The sequence below is a fragment of the Myiozetetes cayanensis genome, unplaced genomic scaffold (assembly GCF_022539395.1).
Source record: "Myiozetetes cayanensis isolate MyiCay16 unplaced genomic scaffold, myiCay2020 scf1, whole genome shotgun sequence".
NCBI classification, from domain to species: Eukaryota; Metazoa; Chordata; class Aves; order Passeriformes; family Tyrannidae; genus Myiozetetes; species Myiozetetes cayanensis.
In genome coordinates this window covers 110,659,914-110,686,623 of record NW_026086604.1, presented here as the reverse complement: position 1 = coordinate 110,686,623, position 26,710 = coordinate 110,659,914, and the positions used below count along the sequence as shown (strand labels likewise).

The 26,710-nt window shown below is 38.7% G+C and overlaps 1 protein-coding gene across 8 annotated transcripts in view; it reads left to right on the top strand.

Moving 5' to 3' along the window:
* The window catches only part of RBMS3 (RNA binding motif single stranded interacting protein 3), a 766,388-nt gene that overhangs the window by 502,315 nt on the left and 237,363 nt on the right, over nt 1–26,710 (top strand). For all 8 annotated transcript variants that reach the window (XM_050319193.1, XM_050319165.1, XM_050319175.1 and 5 more), the window contains one exon: nt 1,932–2,023. In XM_050319193.1, the coding sequence (XP_050175150.1) occupies nt 1,932–2,023 (92 nt within the window). The remainder of the gene's footprint in view (nt 1–1,931; nt 2,024–26,710) is intronic.

Genomic DNA, 26,710 nt, shown 5'->3' with positions numbered 1-26,710 from the left:
TGTAGAGTTGTCCTAGGATTTCCTTCCATTTGTCATAATGCCCTGCCAAAAAATTCTCCCCAAACAAGAACAACAAAAAAACAACCAACCAACCAAAAAAAAAACCAAACAAAAACAAAACCCACCAAAAAACCAACAACAAACAAACACCAAAACAAAACAGAAAACTGAAGGAAGAAAAGAACAGAAAGACTGAGATCTTGAATTGACTACCAAAATAGTGCTCTTCACACTCTTGAAGTCAGCAGTTTCTTTAATAATTTTTTCTGTTTCTTTTTTCTTCTTTCATTTCATTTTCTTAAAACTTGGTGAATGAGATTTAAGCCAAGAAAACAAAAAACATCCATGTACACAAAATTCTTTCATCATTCGACTAACCCCTGCATGCCTATCAAAGTGATAATAAAGACATGTTTGTAACTCGAAGTGCAAGGCGATCACAAGCACAAACTCTTATTGCCTAGATTTGGTGTGGAGAGGAAGGCAATAAGGCCTCCCAGGAGTAGGAAGAAAAGCTGGGGAAAGAAATACATATTGATACAGCAGGAAATCATAGCTGTGGTTGCCTTCTGTATGATGTGTGTTGACCTAGTAAATGGAGATGTCTGCAACGAAGCTGCTATGCTATAAATATGCTTGTGCTAATATTATTAAAGCTTTCAGGCGTTCAGTTTCATCCATATGGTTTCCCAGGGAGATGCCAAAGATGTGGCCCCTGGCCACAGCTTGTCTGGGCAGCACATGCCTACCTGCACTGTAATTGCTTATTAAGATGTAGGTTGGGGGGTTCCCTGTATGGATTGTGAAATATATGCAGCTGCCTAAATAAGTGCTTGGTGAGATTTTTAAATCTTCCTAATTCAGTTGAAATCTTTATGAGCAAGACATTTGAATGCTGTTGAAAATGAGAGGTGGCTCAGTGCTCTACAAGTTGTGAAAAGTGTATTCCTTGTCTTCCTAGCCCTACTTTAAGTCTTTAGGAAGATAAAAATACTTTAAGAGTTGTTGCTATCCAGCTTAATAGCACTGGTGTTGCTCGAATATCAGTCTTACTGGTTAAAGGAAGAAAAAATGGAGGGAAGAAAAGATAGGAAGTGACTGGCTGATTAATATACTAAACTAATGCAAATATTGGAAGTAAGAAAGCCACTTAAAAGCAGATGATTATCCCTTATCAATCCCTCAGATCTAACCCCACTAAGCTGCTGTTCAGATGATACCCTGAAGCAGTTCCTGGCAGGGATCTGCCCCTTGTTCCAGCAGAGAGAGTGGTGAGATGAAAGGGATGTGGTTTAACCAAAGCTGTGACTTTACTGTCTTACCATCCTCTAGAGCTATCTAGCAGTTGCTTGTAGAGCACACATTGCAATTTCTCCCTGAATTGGTCCCATCTGCTAGAAAGCTGCTCTCCCTGTCCCTGCACAGATGGCCCCAGCCTGCCTCAGAGACTTGCTGCCCTCCTCTTCTGAAGCTTAATCCTTGTATATGTTCAAGGGACAGGATAAGGGCTTTATTTTCTCATGAAATGAGCCATTGAAAGCTCTAGCTTTGTATCCCAGGAAGGGCCATACTGCTGCTTCTTCTTATGGAAGAGATGGGGCAGAACTCCAGAGCACCAGAGAGCCCATGAGTGTGTGTGTTCATCTGCTGCCAAGGACCATTTATCTGTTAGGACAGATCCAGCCTTCTCTCCTCCTCTGCTGCATACCTTTCTGCACTTTGAAGCTTCGGGTAATTGCATTCCCTTAAACCTCACTAGGTTCAGGAAAAAAAGATGTGCAAAATAGAGGTGTGGTGACAGTGCTACTGGAAGACTAGGAGACAGTATGAGAGAATGGAAAGGGTTTCCTTCTTTTTAAAAATAAAATCTTTATCTGTTCACATACGCATGGATGATACTGAAGATTTCTATTTGTCCATTTATTTTTCAGGTTATGGTTTTGTAGATTTTGACAGTCCAGCAGCAGCACAGAAAGCAGTAGCATCTCTCAAAGCAAATGGCGTGCAGGCGCAGATGGCAAAGGTAAGAACAACCAAGCTATTGCAGGATTATTTGAGCTGCTGGGTTAAATTTCCAAGGGTTTGTTTTGCTCGTGTTTTTCTTAAGGTTTTGGATTGCTTATTCCAATGATTTTTTTCATCCTTTGGCTCCGGTGCCTTATTCATCCTATGGTTTGTCTGTATTCTTGAGAACTGTGTCTCATGTAAGGGTCTCTACTCTTATACTCTCTCTCTCTGCCCTTCTCTCTGGAGAGGATTGTAAGATAGAGGGCACCAGAGTGGAAGAGCATTGGAAATGCCTTTATGCTACCTGCTGGGTGAAAGAGTTGCCTTTTTTCAACCTCAGAGTTGTCTTCATTTGGTTCATTTGCTTTGGAAAAGTTACTTTTTTCTGATGTGTCTTGTGGGCTTCTTGAAGGAGTGACTGACTGAGCATAAGGAAAATTTGGTTAATCTGCCTTGGTTTTGCTTCTCCTTGGTTTGTTTAATTATTTTGAGGACGTAAATGGAAGTCTTTTCGGCAGGTTGCTGAAAGAATTATAAAAGTTTCTAAAAGCAAGTTTCTAAGGGTTGTCTGAACGTGACTGGCATCTGTTCAGAGGGGCAGCAGAAGCCATAGCTAAGTGCAGTGAGCTCATTTACTCTGGTCCTGGAATTATCCTTTGTTCCCAAGCAAAGTGACTGATGGGGAGACAGTAAATGACCACTGTGTGGTCCAACTGTTGCCTTTCTGATGGCATAATAATTTGTCTTTGGGTTCTAGACTGTGTCCGCCAGCAAAAATGGCTGTTGCTTTGCACTTTAAAAATGCCTTGCCCAAGAATCACAAAAAGCTCTTAATATTGCCTGATTTAGTCTTTGTAGAAATGATGCTGTCCTAGAATCTCAAATAGTAAAAACAAACAGGTCATTAAAAAAAAAAAGAGAAAAATTAAGTAATAAACAGTCACCATATTTAAAGATTCTCATTTAAAGGAATGCTGGCAGCTTAAACCTTTGTTTTTCAACAATATCAAGCATAATTTTGGGTTTTTTTGACAAGAAAAAAAAAATCATTGCTGGTAAATAAGATTCTTTTGCCTTCTACTGAATTACAGTCACTGTGCCTGAAAGAAATTGGATGTCATCTATGTATTTCTGTTTAACAGTGCCCCACAATATAAGCTGGGCTGTTTTATTGGCTTTTAGTTTTTATTGACACATGGTGATAAAAAATGTGGGTTTTTTCAAAAGGGTAAAAGATGGCAAGCTGAAGAATGTGAACTTCTACTAAGAATTGTGCCATTTTATTTCTCAGATATACAGCAGGTCCTTTTTAAAATATAGGCAATTTGATGCATTAGTCAAGCTGTGAAAAAGAAACCAAAGACAGGAGATATATTTTGTCCTACTGATTGATATCAAATAGCTATTTCTAGGGAGGAGTAAATCTATAAAAAATCTATATAAAATATAAATCCATATAAATCTGTAAAGCTGTAGATTTAAATTAGTGACTTAAAGATAGGATTGAAAGGTAAATCTATGTTTGGTGTTGTCATGATTCAGAACAATGAACAGTTTCAGTACCTTGTATGTGTGGAAACACCAAAAAAGATGGTGACTAAAAACACTGTGGTTTGGATTGTCTAATATTTTAGGGACTAAAAGCAAAGCCTGATATTTTCAGAGTGAGAAGGGCTGTACCAACCCTTGGTCGGTTTTTTTCTGGGGAATCTGTGGCAGGACTAGTTTTCTGCCCTGCGAGATTTTGAGGCGGCTGGTGTGTACACATTTGTTTGCATAAGACTGGCTGTATTTTTATTATTTAGCCACGGTACCTGGAATCCCAGATAGACTCTTTTTTAGTGTGTTTGACAGTTCAAGATAAATATACAACTGACTTTTCTTATCTCCGAAAAAAATCTTAAGTATTTAGGAAAATGGGGTTTCAAAGGAAATTGAGATGACTCCACACAAAAGTACCTCACATTTCTGAGAAGGCAGGAGCCTGGGAAAGCAAATCTATCAGAAGAAACATGTTAGTTCTTGCACATGTTGGAAGCCAAGTTGTGTAACAGGACTGAAAGACAGCATTACCTGCCAGTGTCTGAATTAACAATGAGGGCTCAGAAGAGGTTTGAAGAAAGAGGCAGAATGAAAATTTAACCTCCACTTCTGGAAGTTTATCCAGAGCAGTTTTATTTCAAGAGATGCTTTAATTAGTAGTGAATGGTGGCTCTCAAATGAAATAAAAGGAGTAAGTCTTAAGAAATTCCCTAAACCTTTTGCTTGACATACATTTAAAAAATAGTGTCAGTGTCCTCTGTCTTTTATTCTGCATTGCAGTGTAGGGAAACTGCCCCATGTAGAGGCCTGGGAGAAGACAGACTGTAGGCTATGTTCTGTGGATGTTAAAAATCTCAGTCCAGTTGCGGATGCTTTTGAATAAAGGTGAAAGAGGCGTCGGCCAACTTTTGCTTGTGCTGGCCTTCTTCAGTAGAGAGAGAGAGAGAGAAAGTCTGCTGAAGTGTCGGTATCATCTGTGATGTTTTCCTGGAGAGAAGTCTTGCTCGGAAAGACTGGTTCTTTCTCAATTATAACACAATATAATTTTTCTCATAGAAATCCAGGAATCTTCTTTGGAAAACAAAAAGCAGAACTGAACCCCCACCCATGTTGGCTAGCAGCATCTTGTGGATGCTTGAGTAAAATATACTCATTTTATCGATGCTTAAATACAGCTGCCTCCCTCTTTTTTTATGACATTTGGACACCATTTTGGCTGATTTTGTTTCATGGTGCTGCCTCTGGAAGAAACTTAAACTCTGGTGGATTAATGCTCCAAGTCCCATCACTACTGGAAAACTTGTTCTGTTGAGGCTAATACATCCCATATACCCGCAAAGGGAAAAAATCCCTAACCCTTAAACATGTTTGGACCTCTCTTTTTGTTCTGGTTTGAAGTAGTCAGGAGAGGATTTGGCTGAGAGAGAGGAGCAGCAGTATTATGCCTGCAGAGATAGTGGTGGCAGCTGGGAGATGAAGTCTCGTGGTCCCATGAACAGCTGTCCACTTTGTGGGACAGGGACCCACACAACCTCCCACCTACATGAGAGTTGGGTGAGGCTCTTGTACACGTGCGTGTTGTCACCTTGCCTCTTTAGCATGTCTCTCTCACAGGTACCTGAAGCAGAAGCATTGATTACTGCCATTGTCCTACATCCAATAAAGTTCATCTAAGTTGTCCATCATTGTCAGAAGTGCTTATTAAGAATTTAATTTATGGAGGAGAATTTGTTTGTATGTACGGAGTGCCTGCTTGTACAGGCTCATAGAGTCCAGGTGGGTTTGTTTTCCTGCTAAGAATGGCACAACTGATATGTCCCTGGATAATCTTACAGGAATTATTGATTTGCTTGTCTCTTTTTGCTAGGGACTACACAAATGTGACACAGGAAAGACAATGTTTGTGTGTATGTTAGATATATCAGTTTGGGTTTTTCCATATGCTCCTTTCCTGCATTTTCTGGAAAAATGTTATAGACAGAATATGGAAAATTAATAAGGAGAATCTCCGTAATATGGGAGTTGGCTCAGACAAGTAGGCAAGGAAGCATAGTACACATGAAAAATGTATCAATGTTCTAATAAAATCTGTAGCCACATCTATTCTTGGGATTTGCGGTAGTCCTTCACCCAGAATTACACATTCATGAGGACACTTCTTAATCTAGTTTATATGTAAGCTTTTAGTGATACCGAGGACCCTAAATCACCTGAAAAATCAATAGAAGTCTGCTGTCTAAATAAATTTGAGCATCGGAGCTTGAGTCAGCCTGAAGATGAACTGTGCAATCAGTTTATACCTTCACAGATATTTTGGGGTTCTCTCTACCATCTTTTATTTCCAGTTCTAGTCTGCTGTAAGGTTGCATAAAGTGACAGTTCAGGCAAAGGTGGGTTCCTGCAGAGAGTATGTACTACCTTTAATATCTAGCAGCCCATCAAGACTGTTGAAACAAATGCATTCGCAAAGGAAGTGTTTTCAATCCTGCTGTTATTCCAAATGCATTTATAAGGATTAAAAATGTATTTGATGATGTGTGTCTTCTCTGGGTTTTTCTTTTGTATGTCAAATGCATTTAGACATCCTCAGGACCCGTGTGAAAAATGTGGACATCGAAAGAATATTTAATTAGCGCTGGCAGTTGTCTAAGCCCATTTCTTGCCTACTCTGCTGCAGTAATTGCCATCCAGAGGGTACACTGAAGGAACTGATTCTGAAAAAGGACTGTGCCAGTAGGCTCCGATGTGTTTTGCTCGACAAGGGAATTACAGAAAGTGATTTTGATTTTTTTCTCATCTCTCCATCATGCAGAAGCTTAAATACAGGGAGTAATCACCATCTAGGTGAAAGATAAAAGGAAGCTGTTTCCCACTGAACAGAGCCAAGCGTAAGAGTTCCTGAAGAAGAGTAGAGAGCTGGTTGCTGTATAGTTAAATGGACAGTTTTTCTCCAAGGACCAAGGAAAAGAAAGTCCCAGAGAAGAATCTTATTTATTTTCCAGGCTTTTGCATAGGTTTTAGGAATTGCTCTGGTATGAGTCAGCTGACCAAATAAGTTCATTCTGTCTCCTCCTTTTTCAGCTTCATTTTCTCTTATTTTTAAATTACTTCCTTTTTTTCTCCATCATATACCAGTTCTCTAAAGTCCTGTTCCTTAAACTGGAAAGACTTTCCAGTCTGCCCAATATTTTTCTAATCTAGATTTTTAAGGAAAAGTTTAAATTCATTAGTTTTTTGCCGTTTAAAAATTCATGAAAATAATTAATACTGTACTTAAAAAATATGAAATATGGCCTATACACATGGCACACTTAAGTCCACAGGTGGTTTATTAACTCATGATTGAAATGTCTGCAGATTTTAGCTAAGCAAACTTTAGGATAATGGTTGGTTGATTTTTTGTATAATATTGGTGGATAACAGCCTTATTCAGCTGAGTTAACTTTCCTTTTGAAAACAAAGCAGGATGCTACGAGTTTTAGAGCTGTGTTGAAACTGTCAGGCTTTGTTTTAATTCTGTTTTTTAATCCCTCACCCCCAACAAACTGTTCTATGAAATCAAATATCTGCATCAGCTATTTCTAAACTATTGGGTTTGCTTGCTGCTAGAGCAGGGGCTGGTGACTCTGGAAACCTCAGCATACTCAGCATTGTAGGATAAGCTAAGAACATGGCTGTGCTGCTGCTGGCCACCTTCCACATTGTTTCTGAATGAATTGCACAGCCAGGCGTGGGCTGCTGCTGCAACAGTTGTCAGAGACGTTTGGCACAACTAGTGCATGTGTGTGCAGCACTTTCCAGTGAGCCCTCCTCCTGTCTTCCTAAAATGCTAACTATCTCTCCCTCTGCTTTTGCACAGTACGTACTGGCTGACCAATACTGATCTGAATCAATCCTGGGTTAAGTGACAACGAAAAATTATAGCTGGAAGGAAGTGAAAGGTGGTTCAGTTTAGATGTGGAAATTACAGGTGCGAGTGTCTCCTTTGAATTCTTTTACCAAGTCAACCAAACCAAAAGTGTCCTGCAGAAGAACTAACCATAAGCACCAAGTTTCATGTAGTGCCACTTAACAAAGCTGTGCCCTCCTCATCCTCTCTTACCCACTTACTTGTGTTCTTGTTTTGCATAAACTATCTTTCACTCTTGTAACGGAGAATCATAGTTTTCCAGCTGGAGCTGGCCTGTAAGTGCAGGTTTTGTGAATATGTGGGATTTTTTTCCATTTCTTAAAGGATAATGATTGACAAAGTAAAAGCATCGACAAGATGCTAAATTATTTTTTTGTATCAGGTTTTATCTCAGAATTTCATATGAAAATGTGTCTTTCCAAACGTGAAAGTTTTGTGTAGTTTTTTTGTTGTTTTATTTTTCCAGATGAAACACTGTGTAAATTCAGGATTCAAATCACAGATGTGCTATCAAAGTGCTAACTTTAAATTTCAGAAAATCTGCAATGGCAGATGACAGTGTCCTATGAGCTTCCTAGACAATCAAGTCTAAAGCAGTGAGCAGCTTTGCACAGAGAGTGAGTGATTAATTGGGGTGATATCAAAGATGCATGACATTAATGGAAGGACTTCCTAGTCTCATCTAGCTGGGACAATTTCATGCTTCTACCTGAGAACTATATGGTAGCCAGTGTGAAATGATCTTACGATCCTTTTCCTGCTTTTACATGTACCTTCACTAGCCAATACAGAATGCATTAGCTTGAGCCATTCTTGAAACAAGAACATCAAGTAACCCTGAGGGTATTAAAATCCAACAGTCCTTTCATGCTTGCATGTGCTGCTCCTAAAAACATGTAGGTCAACCTGAAACGAGGTGTGCACATCTGCAACTTTTGTACCACACCTGCCAGATTTATAAACAAAAATTTCTTTGAGAGTTTTCAGAACTGCTTAACATAATTCTCCTCTCTAAAAGTGAATGGAACTTTACTATTGGCTAATAGAGAGGAATTAGGTCAGTGCTGTGTTCCTTTGTTCCCAGAAACTGTAGCTCAGCATCTTTCTTAACCACTAAGTTAGCTTAGCAAATCTTATGGCATATACAATCGTGTTTATTCTCTAGCTATCACCTCAAATAGACCTGACCATGGTATTTTCCTTCCCTTTTAAAGTGCTACTTTAATTTCTAGGTTGACTTAATTTTTTTTCACACTGTAACTTCATCTCAGATTAAAACATTCCTGTGCCTTTGAAAATTAAAATAAAAACAATCAGTAAATATATCCACCTCCATGCTACTAATGCCTTGCACCACAGAACAGATGCTGGAGGTGAAAAATGTAGCCAACTTTTAAGCTGAAGAATAGTGGAATTACTGGGTTCTTTTCAGGTTATGAACTTCAGCCAAACAAGAGTTGGCCTTTTTCATAAATACACATTGTTCTTGACTTTCCTCTGACTTGGAACACATTTGAATTGGTAATAATACAGCTGAAATCCACAGAGCTTTGGCAATTTAAGCCAGAGAGAAGAATGGGACTCCCTATCTTTAGCACTCACATAACTATACATCTTGGAAGCTCTTACGCACTCTTTGCAAACCCTTTATGTTTGCAGAACAGGAAATCTGAGTCCTGCAAATGAGTTAAACACTAGAATCAGATTAATTCTTTTTTTGCCTCCGTACTCAGGAAACTCTGAACGCCCCGTGGAGGAGTTATCCGACCACAGCTATGCAGCTTGGGAATCTGCAGTTCAGACTGAGAGAAACTATGTTCTAAATTCAGTAAGCACATCTTTACTCACCAGGAAAAACCCAGTGCACTCTGAAATGATAAAAAAATCTGTGGTTTTAGAAAATATTACTGTGGTAGAAAATGGACGTAGCCTTTCTTTCAGTGACATATCATTTAATCATATTCTTCTGTAGCTCAGCCTGAGGACAACGCTTTTGTAAGGTGAATGGCAAAAAATTCGTTGTATCTGTCATGCTTCCTTGGGAGGAGGAGATTCATATGACCACCAGCAGGAGGCTATGTGCATGCCTTTTGGGGTACTGCTTAGTCTGGACTGAGACACAGCTTCAACAAAGCAATGCAATTTATGTGAAAATCGGGCCACTTCCAGATTATTTGGTTTGATTGGGAAAGCAGGTGTGCAAGCTTCAGTAGCATTTCTTCTGCGTTGATGTGCATGCGTGTGTAACAGCTCATCAGCCTGGAAATACACAGGTACACACTCTGCCAGTAAACACAAATATACTAGTAATATGCTTAGATATTCCCTGTGCACATATGCATCCATGTTACTGTATTAGTGAGTACTCTACTTGTTATTTCCGTATTAATGAATGTCTCCCATTCAACTGACACGTCTGAGTGGTTTGTCTGTAATCTAAATAAATTTAGGTTTAGATGGAGTTTTGTTCACTAATGAATGATAATGTTTGTCACTGTAAAAAGAATCTCTATTTTCCCTTTGTATAAAATTATCAAATTAGACTCTCCTCATGATGATTACAACAAACTGAGTCGTGATGGCAGCTCATAGAATTTTTTAGTCCTTATACTTTCCCTTTGTGCTCAGAAAGGGAGCTTATGATGACATGAAGGGTTTAATTCTATTTTCAGTCATATTAGACTAGCTTTGATGTGATCAAAATAAATGTAAATTATTTAATAATGTAAAACTGGCTGTATCAGGCCAGAATGAAGTTCCCTCTGACATCAGATCCTCTTTCCGATAGTGTGATATAGCACATGCCAATAGAGGAGTACAAGAAATAGACAAGCATCTGAGATACTTCCCCAGTGTAGTCTCCTAGCCTCTAGCAATTGCAACTTAGGATTTCCTCAGCTTGTATTTAATAGTCTTTTGTAGAACTGCCTTCACATCCCCAAATATGGAATTTATCCTGCCTTTTTTTTTGCATTTAAAATTTTGGCAGTACAACATCTGGCCATACAAAATTCTTCAGTTTAACTTTATGTTCTTCAGAGAACAATCTCCTTTGCTTGCTCTAGACCTGCAATGTTGATTTCATTGAGTGCTTGCTAATTCTTGAATCAGAAGAGACAGAAGGCTCTTGTTCCCTGTGAATATTTTTCACGGCACTTACGATTTTATAAAATGCTGTCATAACTTCCGTCAATCCCTGTTCTGTGTCCAGTTTTAAGATGTGCCAGGATGTGGTTCTTAGAAGCAAGGAGCAGTTGCTAAGTAATGAACATGAAGCATGGTAAAGTGTTTTTGTAATATGAGAGCAGAGCTGAGAGGAAGATTACAGGGTCATTTTGTATCAATATACTGGACATGAGATGAATATTGCTAATGCTTTGTAGTTCTGCGTCATGGGAAATGGGAAAATGGACACGCAGAGGAAGGATACTTTTGGTTGGTGTCAGGTACTTTTTAAGGCAGTCCTCATTTTATACAAGGATAAATGCACATATTTGATTAAACCTAGGAAGATATATATTTTTTTTTAAATAAGAACTGTCAGATTTAGAAAAATGTACCCCAGAAATAACTGAAGTGTTAAAAGAAAGTAACAGAACTATTCCTTTAAAGCAGCAAGTGAGGAAAGTACAACTCTAAGTATGAGGACACATGTTCAGTTTTGTGTCAAAAGGAAATATACTGAAAACTCCCACATCTGTGAGTAAGTAAATAAGGCATTATAAATGCCTGTCTTAAAGTCTGGGATTGTTTGATCCCAGGTTTCCTTAAATGTTAGATCAAATTAGCATCTGTCATATTGCTGAACAATGCCTGAAACTAATGCCACCAGTGGATCAATGTCTGACCAATTCTGTCAGCAGACTTGAGGACTTTATCTTTGCCAGGGGCTACTGAAGAACCCCTGTGCATTTTATCTTGTGCCCACTGCTTGGATGTGATGTTACCGGCAATGCTGCAGCACAAGCCTTTGTATCTAAAAGGGGGAAAGGACTACAGCAGATGTCATGCTGTGTCGATGAATCTTATTTAAGGGGGATGTATAGTCATGCTGTTCTGCTTTCCCTACTCCTTGTGGAAGAAAATGACTCTTATTATTAAGAGTCATAGTCCAAAATGGTGGACATGTGGAAGAACCTAGGGACCCCAAATTGCCAATTCATCTAACTAGGCAGGGGGAGTCTTTCTGTGACTCCCAAAGAAACTATCCAAGGTATGTCCTGAGGACCTCTGGGAGGCCTACATCTACCAAAGACACCCCTACACTGCAGTAATGGAGGTACAATGGTTATTTCATCTACTATGCCTCATAACTTTGGGGTCTCAAAAGCCATGGAGAATAATGAAAACTTTAAAGTAGCTGTGAAGGCATTTTTGTAGGTGGAAAAGTTGGACCTTGCCTGGGGTGAACACAGAATTAGAATATGGATGTAGTATTTGATAGGAGGTATATTTTTCCCTTGTAAAGATGGATACAACTTTGCTTATTGCTATGCCAGAAAGTAACAAAGTCGTGTCTGTTCAATCATTACTACTTGTCAGTCGTCTGCTATCTTGATATTTTTATCAAGATTCAAAAAGAAAAGAGATAGTGAAGAAAGATGTTCATTTCCAGTCAAAAAACTTTATAGAGTTGGGATAATTAAGGCTTGATGCTAGAAAGCTTGGCTTTGAATTCCTCGAAACAAGTGGACATACTTTTTTAAGAGTTGAAACTGAAGTTTGCGTCTCAGGCGTCATTTCTTCATGCAGCTCTATCATTTTGATTTTTAAATGCAGCTGGTAGACAGATAAAGAGAGAGAAGACGCCTTGAAGAAAGGTTTCCCCATCTTCAAAGGTACCTTTGCCACTTTACTATCCCGCTTAGTTAATAGATGATGCTGTTCTGGTGCAGTTTTACATTTCTGTCTCTCTGTATATGGACATACAGGGATTTTACTGGGTGCATGCATAGTTGATAAGTATTCAAGAAGCTATCTGTATATCAATGTATGCACACATTTATAGATGATAATTTAGAAATATTATTAAGAAAATTTTATAATATAATGGAATTCTTATGAGTACCAAAAAGTATTACAGTGCTATTTTTATAGTATGTGCTGAAGAAGTGTGTTTATTTGCTAGTATTTCATCTAAGCACTGGGAATAAAATACTATATGCTTTTTAGGAATGTGCTGTAGAAATAGGAAGGAAATTGGAGGTAAATTAAATCTTGGTCACAGTCAGCCAGTATTTTCCCATCTGTCAGCAAAAACGGGCAAAAGCCCCCCAAAACAACAACAATATTGTAATATCTGAGATAAGATTTAGTGATTTACTGTCGGGTTTCACTGTGCCTATGGTTTGCAGTAGAGCTACACAGCCTCAGGGTCTCCCAGATATTTCTATAACTTATTTGTCCATTTTGCATAAGAGGTTATGATCCCACCATTTATCTAAACATTTTCCTAGTCAACTACTCCAATTATAGCTTGTTATGGAAAGCCGGGACTATCATTTACATGTCTGTGTTGCTTTATTATATACAGCATAAAGCAGCATGTGGAATCAGTGAAGTGAGGGGTTTTGCAGTGTCTTAGCTTCCAAAAATCTTTTCCCTTGCTTAAAAACTGTTCATCAGGGAAAGGTCACCACTCCTAATTGCATGACCTAATTCACTTCAGACTGCCTTCTTGCTGCACAGCACATTTCACGTGGTAAGATTATGGGTTTGGTAAAGGAACTAGAACTGATCCCAGTCAGGTTGAAATCTATCGGGAACGGGGTTGCAGCAGTCTCTCTTCCGTGTCCGCTCTCCTGGGGCTGCTGAGTAATGGAAATGTTTCCCTTTCAGAATAAAATTTCATTAGCTGAAATACCTAATGGCTCTCTTTTGTATGATCAGTCTTCTAAGTCTTCTTGAACTCAGGCTTTCTATCTTAAAAAGAAATGTTGGATGCAGACTGCTTTGCTTGAAGTTCAAATAAATAGTTTAATCTTGCATGATTACGTTGTTGCGTGCTATTTACTTCTCTTGAGTATATGAGTAATTTCCAGATTGGCTTACAGGGCTACACTGAAGGAGCTCAGCATTTTATGTCAGACAGCAATTAGATTAGTTACCAGAGAACCTCTCTGCACTCCTCTAAGTGACTATTGTACTGGCTCTCTTTGATCGCAGGACATCTGGGAAGGCTGGTGCGGGCTTATCTAAAGGACATGGTCTGACAAAGTATCAGCTTAGGCACGTTCCTCCTGGGAGCATCATCTAGTGCTTTATCCTTTATACTGGGTTTTACTAAAGTTTTCTCCATTTCTTTGTTGAGAGGTCTTTTAAATGTGTAGTAGCTGAGACCTAAAATGCTTTGTACTGTGATGAAAACCTCTCACAAAACACAGCACTCTCAAGTTACCTGGTTTTAATGATCCATAGATCAGATCAGACATTGAATGATACCTGTAAATACTATTTATTGCCTCTTTGCTGGTATTTCTTTGGTGTGTTGGTCTTTCATTTAATATTTTAGAAATTTTTAATAATGGTCTTTGCCTTCACAAATGTTCTTTCTTGTGTAATGTTTCCCTTTGATCCCATGTGAGTGCAGTTCTTTCACTTTAGTCTTTTCCACTCTTGTTGATCCACATGAAGCATTGGGAAACCAGAATGATATCCCATTTGCATTCTTCCTTTTGTTACTGTGAATGTAACACATTCTTTTTAGGTTGTTCCTGCATGCTTACCAACATCCTGTTGAAGTTTTGGATCTGAGCTGGGTGGATGTTGCACAAGGCAGGCAAAGTCTCTTTTCTAGGATATTCACAGTTCTTGTGATATTCGACTGATGGATAGACTTTTTCTATACCTTTTCTACTTACAATCCATCTTCCTTGAATCTGGCTGAGTGCAGCTGTACATTATTTTTCAGAGAGATTCTGCAGTGCTGTAATTTGTATATTTTACTGTCTTTTAGTCAATTGATGAACACCCTAGAGTTTGCAGCAGAAATTCTTATCTTCAGCAAAGTATAAGCTGCATCATTTTGTATGCTGTACTGTTAAATTTCGTTTGGTCCCTTAAAGTTAGCCCTCTGAATGCCTTACCAGGTTTAGATTCAAATGAAGATGTTGTATTTTATAAGTGCAAGTTTTAAAATGACACTATGGGTGTTTGCAAATATTCACAGCTAAAGTTCTGTTCTTTGACTTGTCTTTAGTGAGTATATCAACTGGTTGACTGTTGCTTAACACCATAAATGTGATGGCTCAAGTATCTTGAGTCATGCTATGAAAGATATGCCAGTGTCCTGGAGCTTAATTTCTAGTTGCGTATAATTCCAAAAATCTAGTAAGCTAAATAGGAGGTGTAGAAAGTAAGTTATATTTATGCGTCTCTGAACTTTAATGCTTTTGAAAATACTGTATTTCACAAAGAAAAGTGGATATGAGAAAATAGCAACAGAGGGTAGGTGAGTTTCTAACATATTAAATCTTGGAATTTTTACCCTAAGGAACATTTGCTTCAATCATGATAAAATCTCACATGCCTTAAGGAATTATGATTAGGTTACATGAAATTAGCAGGTTTTTACTACCTTTAAGATTACTTTAAAAACAAACAAACAAAAACCCACAAAAACAAAACAAACAAACAACAACAACAACAACAAAACCACAAACCACAACCACCACAAACTCTATCACCTGTGCAGATATTTCACTGCGAAAAAGTTTTAATTTGAAGATAGAATGGTGAGAAATATAGGCACGAATTATAGATCTGTAAGAAACAAATGAGTATTTTACGACTTCTCCTTTCATGTTTTTAGTTGTTTTTGTTGTGGTCTTTTATTTGTCAGAATTAATGTTCATATAAATATTATGTAGAGAAAAACCTTGAGATGTACAAAATATTTCCTAAGAGAAGGATCTACTCTATTCAAATTGGCTCTCTTAAGAGGTGCACTCTTGAGATGTATCTGTCTCTAATATTTGTTTTAGACTACTGTGAAACTTTTCTGTCCCAATATAAATATCCAGATGACAGATACAGGTGCAAGTATTTTTCAGGGATTCAAGTTCAGTTATTTTAAGGCAGAACCTGATTTTGTGAGCAGGAGCTCAAATCTGGAAGTTTAGGTGATTTAGATGATCCTCAGCCTTGTTGTACTGCCACTTCTAATCATGTTCAAAAATAAAATTGCTCTTAGTCACATAGCAATCATTTGTGGTCCTGATGTTAGTTGGTTTAAATTACAGACCTATGTTTTGGACCCAAAGTTAACACATACATTCAGCTGGCAATAATGGAGTATAACGTCCTTTGTAAGAAAGATGTGCTGGATTGTTTCAAGATTTTAGCAACCTGCAGCCCTAGCTGATATTCCACCTATGCAAAATATTTTACTTTGTCATATGTGCTTGTTGTCTTCTTTTGCAGCAGAAATGGAATATATTAGAGTTTTTTGATCAACAAATGATGTCTCTTGATATTTTAATATTAATTCCATTTACATTTTTGTTTCAGAAAAAATAATCCAAGGCAGATATATTTGGCAAAACCCCCTCAAATATTTAATAATGTTCTTCTTGGTCATAAAGTAATCAATCAATTTTGGTTAATAAAGTAATCACCCCCCTTTACATACTGGTAAAACCAAAACCAACCAAAACCTTTTTTCTTTAAAAACAAGCAGCAAACATTGATTTTGTATAGACCTTGCTTTTATTTTTCACACTTAGTGCTGTGGTGCAAGATTTTATTCTGGAAGAATTTAGAGATGAGGAGTCAGATTTGCCTTTAAAACTCAAGTCCCAGATAGAGGAAAATATCCTTATTAAATTGTTCCACAAAACTCTTGTGTCTGTTACTGGGGGGCCTACATGCCTACAGTGGATAGTTTGAAGCCTGAAGGCAAAGCTGAGATAAGACAATTGTTCCCAGAGGTCAGCTTGGCCCATCAAGCTGAAACCAAAATCTTAGCATCTGGCCTTCTGGGCAACTCTCAAATTATCAGCCACAGTCAGTGGTGTGCACTATGACCTGCTGAATCCATGAACTGTCTCCTCCCTCACAAACCTGAAGAGCTGAAAGGAGATGCAACCGAGGCATGCTGGGACCTAAATCATAGTAAGGTTCCAGCAGTTTCTTCAAAAACCCCTTTCGAAAGAGGATCATATCTGATTTGTATAAGCACTGTACAATAAGGCAAATATTTTAGCTGTTTTAAGCCAGCTTAGAGTTTTCAAAACCAGTCCTAACAAAGTAAAAATCCACAATTAACCTGCTTGCCACAAATTGGAAGTCGACAGCTTCTTGCACACTGCAGAATTTAAGAAAGAAGCCTTTGTAACCAAAGCTGTCCATCCAGTGCCCTATCAGACCATTACATCCTGTGTTTTTCAATCTGAAACTGTAGCATCAAGAGTGTTATTAGCTTCTACTGCTCACTTTAAGTATAAAGATTTTATTTCTAGATGCTGAATGACAGATTACATCAGAGACCAACTGTGAAAAACTCTAAAGCTTCTGACACATCAACAAAATATATCATAGTAATAAATCGTTGATTTATCCTTCCTTTACTGAAGGATAAACAACCTGAAATTGTTACATGTATTTTCAGAAAAAAATATTCATGTATATAGTTTCTGAAAAGTGATTGATGTGTAATAACCTGTTCTTGGACCAGTCCTTCAATACACACAGGTTTAATTTTAATGGTCTGTGATGAGTAGGTCATGCACCTGGCTGAATACTGTGAATTAGTAAATAAGTAATTTAGTAAATAGGTGATTTTGATAAAAGGTATTACATTTATTTAACAAATGTATATTCTATTTATTGCCTTCTATTCATTCCATTTAGTGCTCATTACCTGAGCATGAACACTACCTATAGTTCTGTAGATGGTGCAAATGAAAATCCAGTACTTGAAGTGAATAAAATGCTTACCATGTGAGAAAATAATCAGGATGCCTTGGCCAGAAGTTGATTTCAGACATCATATGTCATTTCTGCTGGTGTGTATGTGCATGCCCGCCTGCCTGACATGTGCATTCAGGGAGAGAGCGATGAAAAGGTCAGATGCCTGCTATGGATATGATCTCTGTTCATCTTGCTGTGCTGATGAAGTTTTCTTGATTGAATCTAAATATGCCTTAACTCTTCCACTGCATGTGCATCAAAGAGAACGTTATTACAGAGAAGATAGGCATTTGTTGGTACAATGGAAGTAATACTGTCTGTGCAGTACTGTTTAGAGGTGGTGTACAGTGGCGTCTGGATATATTTGCATCTAAATGAGATGAGCGTTTCTTTTCATACAGCTTTGATTTACCTTGATCGCTACAGGGTTTTATTCCTCTTGGGATTTGGGGAACTCTATTCCCATTATGCACTCATCTTCCCTTCACATACTGTCTGCCACCTTCAGTCAGTGCCGCCAGATAAGTATACATAATAAAGATCTTTTACATCAGATCTGGTTACTATGCTGTTAAGCCAGTTACTGGGATCTGGGACTCAGAAGGAGCAATGAGTGATGAGCATTTATTTAAGTACTATTTTTTTTTTAATGTTAAGTATTGACTGTATCTGAACTCACGTCAGCATTATTAATGTTTCTGAGAATAATGGGATGATAATGCATAGTTAGTTCCAAATTTTTTGTTTTAAAACTGTTTTGAAAGCATTGATTTTCCTTTTTTTTTCTTTTTGCCTCTGAAGAGCCTCAGTAGCCCATTAGCCAGCATCCTAAAGATCTGTTTCAGATTCCTTCGCTCAGTGAGTGTAGATCGTGTTTGGATGCTTCAAATATGTCAAGATGCTCCATTTGCTACCTGTGTCACTTTGCATGGGTTATCTCAGCAAAAACATCTCTTGGCCCAGTTCTTCTCTTGGTTGCACCATGTTGCACTTTAAATCAAAGTCATAGTAAATCAGTTTAAATCTCGGTATAGTGTTGATGTATCTTACAGGATAGCCAGAGCTATGGTACTTAAAATAATGTAGAAAAATATTTTGGAACTAAAATTTGTAAATCAAAATACATGGATGAGCCTCTTGTGTTGCACATTATAAACTTTTGCTTTGAATTAGTGCAAGATCATTTTCAAATTCTCCTTTGCATGACATACTCATTCAATGAAGTTTTCTTTCCTGCAATATATTCTGCAAACTATAAACAACTTTCTGAACTATTTCAGGATTGAAAAAGGGGAAGCTATAATTTTTTGGTCATTGTTGTTTGGATTGCAGTACCTTTCAAGGAGTACTAGACACTTACCAAAGATAGAGGAAGGTCCATCTCATCCCCCAAGAACTGTGTGATTTTAAAAGGCAAAGGCAAATACATAAAGTAGTAACAGAGTAGTGTGTAAGCTAAACTCTTCTAATGAGAGAATTATCCCCCCATTAACAAGAATTATCTTCACTGTCTTCACTTATTCTGCCCCTCTTCTCATTTCAGTGAGGCATTTCCAGTTTCTTACCTATTTACCCAGGTTTTTTATGAGCGCCTCTTATGATTTTAAGTATATTTCCCTTTGCTGGAGCATCTCCAATATTTCCCTATTCCTGAACTTACCAATTCACTGGGACAGCCTTGTCCTTCTGACATATGTAATGGGATTTGTCAAGTCCTTGGTGTCACCGTGTTTTATTTCTATGAGTAATGAGATAGTATGATAGGGCATCTTGTCCTGCCCTAAACGAGACATGCCAAGCCAAACATGAAATGAAATGCCAAACGTTATGTCCTGTATGTTTGTCAAGTGTGTGATCTATTTTTTAGAGACCCAACTCAGTACACTGAAATATTTTACTACTTGTGAACTTTAACTTCTGTTAATATGATTGAAGCAAGTGGAAATGGAGATTGTCAGGGCAATTTAACAAAGCGAGCCTGTAAAACTCATTACATCCCAGGTAGTAAAATCACTTTAGAAGGCACATTCTTCAAACTTGAGCTTTATTCAGTAAACTGCATTGGTGCCTGACCTTTTAAGAGCTTTCCCTTGCTTGGGAGGGAGGAGGAGGAAAGGCCCTGTTGTTCAGAGTTACCTATCTTAAATTACAAACAGCAACCAGACTTGACTCTGTGCTTTAGATCACACAGGATGACAAAGTGTGCAACCACACCAAACAGACAGTTAAATGGCCAGCTATTTAGATGAGTTTGATGTGTATTTCATGTAATTGTATACTCCATAAAGCAGTAAAAAACCAATGTTGTGTGCTGTCTGTATTTTAGCACAAAGTAAATCAAAGTGCCAATCTCACGTTTGTAATTCAACTTAATCTTTTCAAGATCCGGTGCTTTTAAGAAGCTTTGGATTGCTACTATGCAGTGGATGTGGGAGGGTTAAAGATACTTTGTAGAAAATAACTTCTGTTAGGTCTATATCTAATTTGCTTAGCAAGTTAAAATAGCTTGTTGAGAACTCTACAGGCCCATGATTGTGTTTCTCCTGCTGCATGTAAACATGTCCCTAAGGGTGCCTCCCTCTGCGCTGTCTCCACACTGGTGTAGACAACTGGCTTTTCTTGCTAAGGTAGTGAATGGGCTGTCAATCTACTCTAGATAGCAATTTTAAGCATTTTTATTTCTAGTTTTAAATGTTTTGCTCTTCCAATCATATGCCACAACTTTTGATTAAGTGGAAAGCCTCTGAAAGGCAAATGAGTCGTGGGCTCTCTACCAGTTCATTATTTCTGCAGATTTTCATTTTCCATCATCTAAACAATTACAAACTGTAGAGATTGCGTTTTGTAGGAGCTATCCTCTGCCTGGCTCATGAGCACAAGTCAGGTTGCTCATTAGTGAGCCCACACACTCAGAGTTTAGTCCAGTAACCTTTGAAGTAAATGGAAAGCCTCCCACGTATTTATTGGGTGTCAGATAGGACATTTAGTGCACATTGTGGCATTAAAAGATTTTGTCTAATTACATAATAAGGCTTTTACCCTATCTATGCAGTGTGTGAGATAGTATTACTTTTGGGAAGTATGTTAGAGCTGATTGTGGGAAAGTTTGAAAAGAGAGAGCGTTTGCCTGCTCTGCAATTTTCATGTTGTTTCATGTATTTTTTGCCTTTGGTGCTAGGCATTTTTTATTTCTCCTGGATCTGTCACCATCTTATCTAGAGGTTTCCTGAAAATGTTTAATAGAAAGTTGGTAAAAGACAAAAATGAAAATAAAAGTTAAAAAAGGATTGAGAGAGAGGAATAGAAACTTGAGAAAAGGAAAGTTTTTGAAAAGAAGAACTGATATAAAAAGAAAGAAATACTTTTCCTTTTGGTTTATTATAGGCAGAAGAATTTGCAAATGCATAAATGGTGCCGAGTACTTCATGCAGGGAGAACAGTCAAGTCCTTAGGTGACAGATGAAAAACTATGTAAATTCACAGCACTCTCAGTAAGATTACTCCTTGTTTTTGAAATCCACAGAAAGTTTACCAGCTTAAAGAAATGATGGTAGATGGTTATACATATAGGTAATTGAACTCTGCAGTAGGGTTCTTTTTCCACAGAGAAGTACTGATCTTTGTGTATAAATTGTTCACATCAAGTGGAAGATGGTACTAACCCAGATGTAGACCCTAAGATGATTCCTCTTTGAAAATTTTGCCTTTTCCCATTCAGGAAAGAAATACTCCTTGCTTTCCAACAGGTGAAATTTATTCCATTATTCCTGTACATGTGTAGCAGTCCCTCTTCCCTGTTTGAATTCCCTTTTCCAGTGTGTGACAGTGCCTTAGGTTTGTAGCATCGAAAAGAAAGCAATTATAGAAGAAACATTAATCTTTCAGGAGATGCTAGGATGTAAATGATCCACCATCCTGAGGAACAGGAATGCAGATGAACCTTTGATAGTAGATATAGGTGGCATGTGTTATGATTTTCCCTCATAAATACTCTCCTTTGCAGAAAACAGTAATAGGGTTAGGTGGGAACATGCTCTGTTCAGCTATTCAACTTGCAAACTGCCTGCTGTAATGACACTGCCTTAATATCTTTTTTTTAGTATGTAGGTGGTATGCTCAGCATTTAAAAAACACTTAAAATATAACACAGTGTGTTCACTATCCATAGCCAGGTAATCTATAGCCATTGTTGAGGTAGAAAGTAGTTTTGAAGGTTTACATTTCTGTAAGGAAGATTGGGGTTCATTGAAGAGATTTTATTTGATAATTTTTAATTTGATAGAAAAAAGTATTTGTTTAAATAGTCATCTTGCCTTCATTTATTAAGGTTACTTATTTCACATAAAGCAGTATTTTCCAAAAGTCATACTCTAGAACAAACTACAGACTACCTGTGATTTCTGCAGACTCCACTCTGGGGCTCATAAAAATAATCATGAATTCATAGAATCATAGAATCATAGAATAGATTGGGTTGGAAAAGACCTCCAAGATCATCAAGTCCAACCCCTGATCCAACTCTAATTACTATATCATGGCACTAAGGGCCATGTCCAATCTCTTTTTAAAAACTTCCAGGGATGGTGAATCCACCACCTCTCTGGGCAGGCCGTTCCAATGCCTGATCACCCTCTCTGTAAAGAATTTCTTCCTAACATCCAACCTAAACTTCCCCTGGCAGAGCTTGAGCCCATGTCCCCTTGTCCTGTTGTTGGTTGCCTGGGAGAAGAGACCAACCCCCATCTGGCTATAACTTCCCTTCAGGTAGTTGAAGAGAGTGATGAGGTCACCTCTAAGCCTTCTCTTCTCTAGACTAAACAACCCCAGCTCCCTCAGCCTCTCCTCATAGGACTTGTGCTCAAGTCCCTTCACCAGCCTGGTTGCTCTTCTCTGGACCTGCTCCAGCACCTCAATATCCTTCCTGAACTGAGGGGCCCAGAGCTGAACACAATACTCAAGGTGCGGCCTCACCAACGCAGAGTACAGGGGAAGGATCACTTCCCTGCTCCTGCTGGCCACACTGTTCCTGATCCAGGCCAGGATGCCATTTGCTTTCTTGGCCACCTGGGCACACTGCTGGCTCATGTTCAGCTTCCTGTCGATCAGCACCCCCGGATCCCTTTCCACCTGGCTGCTCTCCAGCCACTCTGTCCCCAGTCTGTAGCGCTGCAGGGGTTGTTGTGGCCAAAGTGCAGGACCCGGCACTTGGCCTTGTTGAACTTTATTCCATTGGAGTCAGCCCAACTCTCCAGTCTATCCAGATCCCTCTGTGGAGCCCTCCTGCCTTCTGGTAGGTTGACACTCCCTCCCAACTTGGTGTCATCAGCAAATTTGCTGATGATGGACTCAATCCCCTCATCTAGATCATCGATAAAGATGTTAAACAGGACTGGGCCCAGCACTGATCCCTGGGGGACACCACTGGTGACCGGCCGCCAGCTGGAGGCAGCCCCGTTCACCAGCACTCTCTGGGCCCGGCCCTCCAGCCAGTTCTTAACCCAGCACAGAGTGTCCCTGTCCAAGCCATGGGCTGCCAGCTTTTCCAGGAGTATATTATGGGAGACAGTGTCAAAGGCTTTGCTGAAGTCCAGATAGACACATCCACAGCCTTCCCCTCATCTACCAGGTGGGTCACCTGATCGTAAAAGGAGATCAGGTTGGTCAAACAGGATCTGCCTCTCCTAAACCCGTGCTGGCTGGGTCTGATTCCTTGTCCATCCTGTAGCTGCTGTGTGATTGCACACAGGATGATCTGCTCCATAACTCTGCCAGGCACCAAGGTCAGGCTGACAGGCCTGTAGTTACCAGGGTCAGCCTTGCAGCCTTTTGTATGGATTGGGGTGATATTTGCCAACTTCCAACATCCATCATTTGCTCACCTCCCCAGTGAGCCAGGACTGTTGGAAGATAATGGAGAGCGGCTTGGCAAGCTCTTCTGCCAGCTCCCTCATTACCCTAGGATTGGATCCCGTCTGGTCCCATAGACTTGTGAGGATCCAGATGGCTCAGTAAGTCACTAACTATTTCCTCCTGGAATACAGGGGGGCTATTTGGTTTCCTATCTCTGTCTACCAGCTCCAGAGGCCAGTTGCCTTGAGGGCAACCTGTCTTACTGGTAAAAACTGAGGCAAAGTAGGTGTTAAGTACCTCAGCCTTCTCCTCATCTCTATTAACTATGTTTCCCTCCGAGTCCATCAAAGAATGGAGGTTTTCTTTGCCCCTCCTTTTGTTATTAATGTATTTATAGAAGGACTTTTTGTTATCCCTAACAGAAGTGGCCAATTTAACTTCAAATTGCGCTTTTGTATCCCTGATTTTCTTTCTGCATGATCTAGCTGTCTTCCTGAATTCTTCGTAAGTAGCCAGCCCTCTCTTCCATAGTCGATAAACTCTCTTTTTATCCCTGATTTCCTTCAGAATCTCCCTGTTTAACCAGGCTGGTTGTCTTCCCCGCCGGCTTGCCTTTCGGCACACCGGTATGGCCTGTTCCTGTGCACTCAAAACTTCCTGTTTGAAGCACATCCATCCCTCCTGGACCCCCTTGTTTTCAAGGGTTGTTTCCCAGGGTATGCTCTGGACTAGACTTCTGAATAGGTCAAAATCTGCCCTCCGGAAGTCCAGCGTAGAGGTTTTATTGTTGTTTCTCCTTGAATCTCTGAGTATTGAAAATTCTATTATTTCATGATCACTATTTCCTAGGTGGCCTTCAACCACTATATCTCCCACCAACTCCTCTCTGTTTGTAAACAGCAGGTCTAGTGGGGCCTTACCCCTGGTAGGTTCATTTACCAGTTGATGAAGGAAATTGTCCTCTATACACTCCAGGAAATCCTAGACTGCCTCTTCTCTGCAGTATTGAGCTCCCAGCAGATATCTGGCAGGTTAAAGTCACCTACAAGGACAAGGGCTGACAATTTCGAGACATCCGCCAGCTGCTTGTAGAATAATTCATCCCCTTCGTCATCCTGGTAGGGCGGTCTGTAACAGACACCCATGATGATGTCAGTCTTGTTGGTCTTCCCCCTGATTTTGGTCCACAGGCACTCAATTGTTTTACCTTAGTCAAACATTTTTAACCAGGAGCATATGTCCTCTTATTTCTGAAATTAAAAAGATTTTAAAGCAAATTATTTCATCATAGAATATAATAGTTAATGCTGTGTAAATGCTCATTTGAGCAATCACTGTCCGTTCCTCTACTTGAAATGCAGGTCATTATATTGAAGAGAAAGAGGGCAAAAATCAAGAAGAAAATACTGCATTTTGGAATCAGCACTGTGATTGATTATTAAACCTCATTCTGTATTTATGTATCTTGTCACTATTTTCACAGCTTTTGTAGTGCTATGGTTAAATTTTAATTTATGGTCTTTTTTTTTTGTCCATTTGCATTATTTTACATGTTCTCCTTTTAGTATCATCATCTTCTTAAGTGCTTTATTGTTGGTAGCAACTGGATTACAAGTCATTTACATTTACATGTCTGCACGGGCTTAGCAGGAAAAGCCTTCTGTCTTTTTAATAGGTTCTATGAGAAACTGAAATTCAGCCTTACTTCAGAAAAAATATTTTAAAATATGCTGCAATTCTAGTATTGTAATTGATCATATTTTTTTATTCAGGAGAAGATGAGCTTAACTTCGTTTAAAATTAAATAGAGTAACTACTCAGCCAGTTTTTCTATCCGTAGCTCAGCTCTTTCCTAAGTGCAGCTCTCCAATTTTCAGTTCACTCAGAACATGGACTGAATGGGCTCCTAGGGAAATCCTTACAATATTACCCCATAAACACAGCCTCCTTGCCAGCAAAAGAACTGACACTGCCCTTGGAGCACGGGGTCGTGTGCAGTCAGCCTAGTCAGTGCACTGGATATGAGGTTTCCAATAAAGTGTGTTAGCTTGAACTGTAGTTTTGATTGGTGATTTCAATGTCTTTACATGTAAGCAAGAGATGGTTGCAGCCATGCATTTGTGTTCAGGCAGACTGTTGTTCCTCCGCAACTTGTGTGAGAGAAAATGTATTGGACTGTGTTTGGATTAACTACTTGGAGTAATAGGAAAAGATGTATCTTTAGAAAGAGGGTGAGGAAATCACGTTTATCCAAGGCACTTAGTACCCAGTATAAAGTAGCATAAATCATAATTCTTGGAACATTTTTTCCAGGAAAATGGTAGGAATGTTTGAAGATATAACACTCAGACCTGTTTGTCTTTAACAAAGTGTTTGTATCACAAAGCAAATGCAGCTGTTTGGGATATACCCCATTTTGCTGGTAATCTGAATCTATCAGCAGCAAACTGAAATTATGCATATTTTTATTGTTGAAATGATTAATAGTTTCAAGAAGAATACCTACCTGATGGTGACTTCCTGACCATCATAGATTTCACAAAAAAACCCCCAATGTTGGTAGAAAGCATGATCTCCTATTAAGCCATTTGGGTTTGTTAACGAATCACTCATATTTTTATGTTAGTCATTTCTTTTGTCCTAGTGCTTATTCTTCCAAGTCATAGAATAATTCCAGGATACAATTAATTGCCGGCAATTCTCACCAATTTTAGTGGGATTTGAAAACTTTCAGTTCTTTGTAAGTTGTTGTGTTGAGTGAAAATCTCTGTACTTTGTATATGCATGTGTATATGGGAGTCTAGAGCTGTATTAAACATTATTGAACATATGTATAATTCTATTGAATATAAATCTGTTTTCTGCACCTATTTTGAATAACACTTCTTTCTTTTTGTTAGTATTGCTCATAATTTTTTTCTGCAATTAAGTAAAAAAGTGAGTAGCGAGAAAGGCACATTGAAAAAATGTAACGACTAGGTGCATTTTTGTAGGCCTCTGTCTTGTTTTCATGCAGTAATATATAAAGGATTTGTTTAAATTTTACACAAAGGTAAGAATTCAACACAGAGAAAGGGCATTCAGGAATCCTCACAGCAAACACAGTGACACCTAGAAATCATACTAGTACTTTCTAAGGACTTGGAGGAAAGCAAATATATTTTACCTCATTGTAATATCAAGCAGTGATCCCCTTTTTCTAAAACTTGCTAAGTTTCACAAAAAACTAATTTTAGTTACAGGGAAAAGGTACTTAAAAATTATCTTTGCTTGATTTTACAACTAATTGATCTAATAACTAGTTGTGGAGTAGCAGTATTTTGAGTAAAATGTTGATCAGTATGGGGGCAGCTTAACTGGCTACATGGCGTGTCTGCACTCTACTTTCTGCATTCCGATGGAGGTTTCCCTCTCTAAAACATTGCTGTGTAAGGGTTTGAGTAAGCTAGAGGAACCTGATAGGATATATTTGATACCAATACACTGTGCAAA